A 7,705-nucleotide genomic window follows, 5' to 3' on the forward strand; every position below is an offset into this window, starting at 1 on the left:
TGGATTCCTCTCAGTTTGCAAATAACAGAGATAGAATAATGAGTTACCAAGTGTTTGAGGGTTAGAGTCACAATCTGAAACCTGCTGATGAAATGCATGATCTAAACCCAAAAAACTTTTACAAAGTTATGTATATTTTTAGAAACATACATGCAATGTACGGGCAAAATCTAAATGGACATTAAAAATCCTATATTATTACTTGTGTTCCCTAGAATAAATTAGTTTAACTTTTCTGTTCCTTAACCTTATAAATCCAACGTCAAACGTAATATAAATCTAACATCAAATGTAAAATTTCTTTATGAATTTTAAATATCTTTGAAGCAAAAAAAAAAACACCTGAATTTCAAACACCCAAAAAGATATTAAAATATGTCTTAGGATGTTTGAAATACATGGTCTGACTCAGTGGCATCCTGGCTTAAACATAGCCAAGTTAAATGACGTACCGCAAACCCATGGAATCAAGGAGTGGTCTCTTTTTTTAAAAAACAACTCTGAAAACAGCTGTTGAAACAATTACATCATAGAGTAATGACATGACTGTGGAAATTTAAAAAGGCAAACTTTAAAAGCATCAAACTACATTTAATATAGGCAGAAAATTTATATTTGCTTTGATGATGATTTATTAAGATATGTCTTTTTCCTTTAAAAAAAAAATTAAACTCTGTGAGGACCATAACTGGATATGAAGGTGACTCTTTTTGCCTGGTAACACTCATTTGCCAGATTTTTTTTAAATGTTCCCAGTCTAAAAAGTCCTCGTTTAAAGTTCAAAATGACTGTTCAAAATAAAGTACATGAGCACTTCAAAAAGCCTTCCCCAGATGCACATTTACAAACATCTTTAGATAAAATGGTGCGTTTTATTGGCTTAACTTGTTGACTAAAACATAATTACTTGAGTTAAAATAGCATAACTATTTGGAGGCCTTCTAGAGCTGTGGGTTTTTTTTTTTCTTAGTATATTTCAGTGAAACATTCTTTCCCTCTCTAACACAGACTACCTTTTGCAGCCCATCCTGAGGGTCATTGCCTCTTGGGATAGTTCCTTTCCAGTTACCTGAAAGGAAGCGCTCATCTGTTGTGAGTGCTTTCTGTGTGCTGGCATTAGACGGAACGCTGCATTTGCATTATGCCATTAATCCTCAAAAAACCCCCTGAGGAAGGTACTCTTATCTTTATTTTAAGGATGAGGAAACTAGGGTTTGCAGAAGTTACATAACTTTCCTAAAGTCTCTTATCACTCTTATCCTTTTTACCCCTTACCTATTTTTCTTTATAGCAGTTATTGCCTCCTGACGTATTATATGTTTGTTTCCTTACTTGTCATTTGCCCTTCACTCAGCTGGAATATATGGCTGTGGGATCAGAGCCTTTGTTTTCGTTACTGCTGATATCTCCAGAGTCTGGAATAGTGCCTGGCACATAGTAGGTGCTCAGTTGATATTTGCTGAGTGGATAGATGGATGAGGCCAGCTCTGCCCAACTCCAGAAGTCTTACTTTGACAATTTGGGGGGGGGGGGACTGTTCCCAAGTGACTGGACAGCAGATCTCATTTGGACCCTAGACTTGACCTATCATAAAGGGACTTGAGCTCGAAATGTCATTACTGCCCCTCTCCTTACGTGCCCCTACCACTGCATATTACATGAATGGATTTTATCTTACCCACCTTTAAAAGCAATGGTTTTTTTTTATTTTGAGTGACGGAGGTACTTGCTATAGTGCAGAAAGCAGTGAGTTGTCTCAGAACTACCAGTTTTGAATTAATTAGATGAATTACACTAGTCTTTTTTTTTTTTTTTTTGAAAACCGTCTGTTACCTTGTGTGACTCTTTACTCTTGGGGCTCTTCCTACTTATCTCTCTGACATTTCCCTTTGGTTTTTCTTTATTTTCTCTTCATTCACCTTTCTTTGTCCTTCCTCATATTTTTGTCATCATTTCTCTTCTCAGCCTATTTTCTCTCCCTAGGTGATCACTGTTCGCATTACTCTAATTATTGTATCTATATAGATGACTGCTGATTTTGTCTCTAAAACTGCCTGGTGGTCTCTGACAGCTGATTCCAGTTACCTGCTGGAAAAGTCCATTCATACATCTTGTAGGCTTTCACGTTCATCAGGTATATAACTGATCCCAGTATCTCCATACCTCTTCATACCCTCGTAGCCTCAGGCTTGTTTGTATTCTTATTACTGCCTAATCAGTCAGCTAACCCAGTTATTTTGAGCCATACTCAATTCTTTATAAGTTTTGAGTCTCCCCCCAGAATACCATGAATCTGTTTCCACTGGCAAGGATCATCAGTTCTTACACAGACAATTTCCATAGGTCTCTCTCCTCTCTCCTTATTTTGTACACAGCTATTGGAATTCTCTCTTCTTAAATGTATTTGGTCATCCTACTCCTCTGTTCAGAATCTCTTGTGACTCATCATCATTTACAGAACTTGACCCTGACCTTCCTTTACAGCCTTCTCTCTCACCATTCCTTCAATCCAATCAGTACTTTGATATCAGAATAGAGTTCCCTTAACATACTGACTTAGAAAAAAACAACCCAAAGATACTGACTTTACATTGACTTTATTTTGTTGTTCTTTTCCTTTATCACCTTCCATACCTTTGAAATCCTACTTCAACTGCTACTTCCATGTCATTTCAACTAAGTATTGCTATACACATCTATCTCCACTCCTAGGTTATGAGCTGCTTGAGGATGAGGACTATTTCTTCATCTGTGAATCTCTTAGCACCATCTTAGCTCCAAACTTACAGTAGGCTTGTAGGGATGTTTAGCTAGTGAGAGTATGCTTTGGAAAGCCCACTTTAATGTCTCTGAACCTCAGTCGCCTTGTCTGTCTCCCAGAATTACTGTCAGGATGAGGTAAGATGATGGGGAAAAGATTTTTGCAAAATTATGAATTGCTATATAAATATAAGGCGTTAACTATGAGAACTAGCATAACTTTGCAGTGATTGAATTTAATATGTTCTCTGAGACTTGTAAATTTCTTTGAAATCCAAAAAAAAAAGTTAGAGCTCTTGTTTTACATCATTGAGTAATTTAATCAGTAATTTAGTGCACGTCATAGAAAATGAAGGTACATGTAAAGCAGTTTTGTGACATGAGATAACAGAGAAAAGAAGAATATCTGGTGTCAGTGTGGTTTTTGACAGGCAACTAACTAAAGGAATGGAATTTTTCTTAATAATTAGGGGGAGGTAACATTGAACTTTTATGGGTTGAAAATTAATTTTGATCTTGGCCTTAGTTATACCCTATGTTAGTGTTTATTGATGAAGTAAGCTCTGATCTTGGATACTTTTCTTGGTTATTTTGTGTGCACTCTGCATCATGACTTTGCAAAGTGACAGGATATTTAAGTAATGCTTACGTCCTATAAAGATCTTTTTTTAAAGCTGTTCTTACTGTGTCTTAATTTTAATTTTTATCATACCCTGACAGGGCTAAATTTCAAAAAGTCTTTTCTTATTTAAGGTGTTTATTCTCAAATTATCCTAAGACTTGTTTTCTTCTTAAGATTATACTGTGGTATTATAGTTTGTGATGTTGCTATAATGTTGCCAAATCTTATTAGCTGTCCCTCTTTTATTAAGAAAATGAAATTGATACAAGTAATGAAATGAATGGTATAATATTAAGTCTTCATAAGACTTCCTAATATGAAAGGAATTTGGCTTTTACAAATATCCAATCATCTTGGACAGCTGTGATTGAGTCATCATTGAAATCTCCGAAACTATCTACTTTTCCTGAAGTCCCTGTAAAAATGCAGTGGAGACTTCCACTTTACTACTGTGAAAACTACTTGAAAAGTATAAAGGAGTTTTAGAAAAATTACTATGGCTCTTGACTCAGAGATCTCTTAAAGATTGTTAAAGATAATTTGTTTTTAAGATGCCTATTATTCTTATGTATTTAGAGTAAAGCCATAAAAACCGAAACAGGAATTTGTGTAGTCTTAAATAATACCGGGTTGGCATTCTTCGTATTCTTAGGTGGTGTGCTTTAAACTTTCTAAAGAAGTGAATTAGGGTATAGGCAGATAGATTGCAGTTATGGTCAACTTTTTCTTTTTAACATATTAATGAATTCTTCATCCCAGACTTTGTCCTGTGTCTCCTCTGCCACAGGCTGGCTTCTTCATTGCCTCCCACTACTCTCAATCATGGAGTGGAGATTTTTTTCTGTATTTGGTTAAACGTAGCAATCATGAAGAAAAGTCTGTTTTACAGAGAAAAATACTTTCCAAAGTCAATTGTCAATGATATTTGAATGATCACTGTATTTTTTTTTCTTTTAATATTGCTTCCCTTCTATCAGTTCTGTTAACTAATAGCACAGCACTCTTAGGCACTCAGAAATGAGCATTAATGACATGATCCTGAGTTGAGTGTCCATTTTGTAGAAGTAGGAAAAAGGGCAAAGTGCCTTGGCAACCTTTGACCTCAGATGGTTTTCACATGGTTCATATCACTTTAAAAAAAAAATCATGTTCTTTTTGTAACTTAATAGCAAACCCTTATTTTAGGGCTGTTCCAGTGTGTTTTTTAATCGGACTTAGCTATTTACTTGATGGTAATGGTAATGATAGTAGTGCTAGTACTGCATTAAATAGTACCATTTAGTGGTTCTGGTAACTCTGAGTTTTCAAGCACTTACTAACTGCTAAGCTCTCTTGTCAAACTCTTTACCAGTACTATTGTATCCTCATTACATTCTGCAAGGTAGGTACTAGTAACCCATTGAACATGGAAGGACTGAAATTTTGAGTGGTGAGACAATTTCCCGAGGTCGCACAGTCAGTAAGAGGGTAAGTCTGGGTTGCAGACTAGGCTCTGACCCCCACATGCCCTTACCCGGCATTTGGATTTGTACCACCCCTGCTGGCATTTGTTTATCCTCTTAGTCCATTCGGGCTACCCTAACAAAATACTGCCGACGGGGTGGCTTATAAACAACAGAAATTTTATTTCTCACAGTTCCGGAGAAATCAAATCAAACCGCCTCTTCCTGGTTCACAGCCATCGCCTTCTCACTGTGTCTTCACATGGTGGAAGGGGCCAGCAAGCTCTCCAAGGGGCCTCCTTGATAAATCCCGTTCGTGAGGGCTCTGCTCTGACGACCTAAGCATCTCCCGAAGGCGCCACTTCCTAATACTATTACATCAGGCATTAAGATTTCAACATATGAATGTTGGGGAGGGCAACGTAAATGTTCAGATCATAACATACTTTTAAAATGTTGTGCATAGTTGTCTGGGGGTGGGAGTGGAAAGAAGAAAGGTGTATTTTATCTCCGACAAGTTCTGAGCTCCGAGCTCATTGAGAAAAGAAATGGTCTCCTATGCAATCCTTGTTTCAATTCCTCCCCCCATGTTATTCAAGGAAGTTTAAAGCATACAAATACTCAGAATATGCTTGTTTAGCTGAATGCGTTTCTCCTTTTTTGCAGGTAGTACAGCGGTACCACTCTTCACTTCTCAGACATCGCCCACCAGGATGTCTGTGACGCTGCCCTCAGTGAACCTGGAGGACTGTTCTCAGTCTCTGAGCATTAGCACTGTCCTGGGGGACACGGAGTCCTCAGGACCAGATACCTTCTGAAAGGGAAGTAGGAGCCAGCTGAACATTTGTGCCATTGGTTTTGAAGTCATTTTTCTCAAGCATAAAACCATATCTCAAACTATTTGGGGTTTTGAGCACATTCTGAAAACCAATTTCTAATTTTTTATTATAGTAAAAAGCGTAATTTGGGTATTTAGGTAAAACTTTTAAATAAAATAATTTAATACGGATCATCGTGAGTCTGAATTATTTCTTAGAATCCTGAGGCAGCATGAAGTAGTGGAAAGGGCATGACTTGTGACATCTAAGAATGTATTCTATGGATCTAATTGTCTGTAGTTGTGAAATGATGTTGCTCAAGGCTATTGATTCCAATTTTTTTTGTAACAGCAAATAATTGGCAGCAATCCACCGCCTGTGAATAGGGACCGACTAAAAAAGTGGTGGTATATCTGTACAGTGGAGTACTATGTAGTACAAAAAAGAATTGTAAAATGTTTATGTGTCGGTGTGGAATTGCCTCAGAAATGTCGTTAAAGTGAAAAAACCATGTGCAAAATAGCTGCCATCGTTTACAGTAGCGGGAGGAATCCAGATATGTGGTGTGCACACACACACTTACATGCACGTATGTGCTTATGGACACATTAACTGTCTTTGGAAGGATAAACCCGAAACTGCTAACTTGTCTCCAGGGAGGGGGACCGAGTGGCTAGGTGATAGGAGTGAAGGATGACTGGAGCCACTGTGTGTTTGAACTTCAGTTGTAACAGGAAAGAATTATGAGTGAGGTTAATTTTTTTTATACCTTACATATATGCCTTATAAACCTTTATACTTTACAAACCTGTGAAATGTGACTAGATTACCTTTCAAAGCATAAACACATAAAATTGAAAGAAAACAGAAGTGTAGCTTTGAAATTCTAGTTCCATTTTCTTCACCTCCTTGCTCTGTGATGGGGGCAGATAAGCCCCTTCTTCAGGGCTGCCTGGGCAAATGGGTTTAATACTTGTTTTGCAGGATAATGGGGATTATCAATAATGTTGGGGGTGACGCTCAGCACAATGCCTGGCACCAGATAAGAGCTCAGTAAATGGTGGGTGTCATTATCCTGAGGCATTGAAGCATCTTGCACTAGAGGGTAAGCACCGTGAGACGCAGGATAGCCTAGTATTAGCAAAAAACAAAAAATACAAACAAAAACGCCTCATCTCCGTGAACATATTTTCCTGTCACAACTGAAGTTCAAATACACAGTCACTACAGTCATCCTGGACTTTTCTCAGCATTTTCCTGGGTTGCCTGGGTTACTTTGTGGGTCTCAATCCTGGCTGCACATTAAAGCCTCTGGGAGCTTTAAAAATGCCCCTGCCTGTGTTCCCTCTCTCGCTGGCTGTCTCTGTCGAATGAATAAATAAAATCTTAAAAAAAAAAAAAAAAAAAGAAAGAAAGAAAAGAAAAGAAACAACAAATGCCTATGTTCCATTCTCAGAGATGCTGACCTCATCAATATGGGGTAGCGTCTGGGCATTGGTATTAAAAAAGAAAAAAGACCTTCCCAGGTGGTTAAAATGTACATTTGAAGTTAAGAATTACTCAAGAGCAATGTAGAATTCTTTTAGCTTCTAGCAGGGCCCTCTGCCTGGGGAATTTAGGAAGAGTCTGAGGATTTCTTCTCACTGAAGACAGAAGCTGCAAAAACCTATGGAAATGTGTCAGGCTTCCACACACATTTTGTCTATGTCAGCTCCTCCAGCTTCTCAGATATTCCGTTGCTGAAATGCTATAGGTTTCACTTTAGAACCTGTTTTTCTTTGGTATTGCCTTTTGGACAATTCTGCTTGTAATAGTTCCCATTAAACAAGTACAAGAAAAATGCTATTCTCTGTATCATACTTGGTATTTGCTGTCCATCTATAAATCTCTAGATAGGGTGAATGCGGCTTCATTTGAAACATGACCCCTTGGTTTCTGATTTTCACAGCTGCTTCTTTCTGAGAAGGATGTTTCTTAATTTTAGCAAAGGCATTTTTTAAAGGTGTTGGTAGTTTCTCCCCAACTGTAGAAACTCACTTTTGCTAATTTTAGGGTAGAAGTAT

At 37.6% G+C, this 7,705-nt stretch overlaps 1 protein-coding gene across 3 annotated transcripts in view; it reads left to right on the forward strand.

Annotated features, from left to right (window-relative positions):
- KIAA0586 (KIAA0586 ortholog) overlaps nt 1-7,482 on the forward strand; it is a 123,252-nt gene extending 115,770 nt beyond the window's left edge. For all 3 annotated transcript variants that reach the window (XM_008702210.2, XM_040641886.1, XM_040641887.1), the window contains exon 31: nt 5,491-7,482. In XM_008702210.2, the coding sequence (XP_008700432.2) occupies nt 5,491-5,642 (152 nt within the window). In that variant the 3' untranslated portion in view covers nt 5,643-7,482. The remainder of the gene's footprint in view (nt 1-5,490) is intronic.
- The last annotated feature ends 223 nt before the right edge of the window (nt 7,483-7,705 follow it).

The sequence above is a fragment of the Ursus maritimus genome, unplaced genomic scaffold (genome assembly GCF_017311325.1).
Source record: "Ursus maritimus isolate PB19 unplaced genomic scaffold, ASM1731132v1 scaffold_25, whole genome shotgun sequence".
In the NCBI taxonomy this organism is placed as follows: domain Eukaryota; kingdom Metazoa; phylum Chordata; class Mammalia; order Carnivora; family Ursidae; genus Ursus; species Ursus maritimus.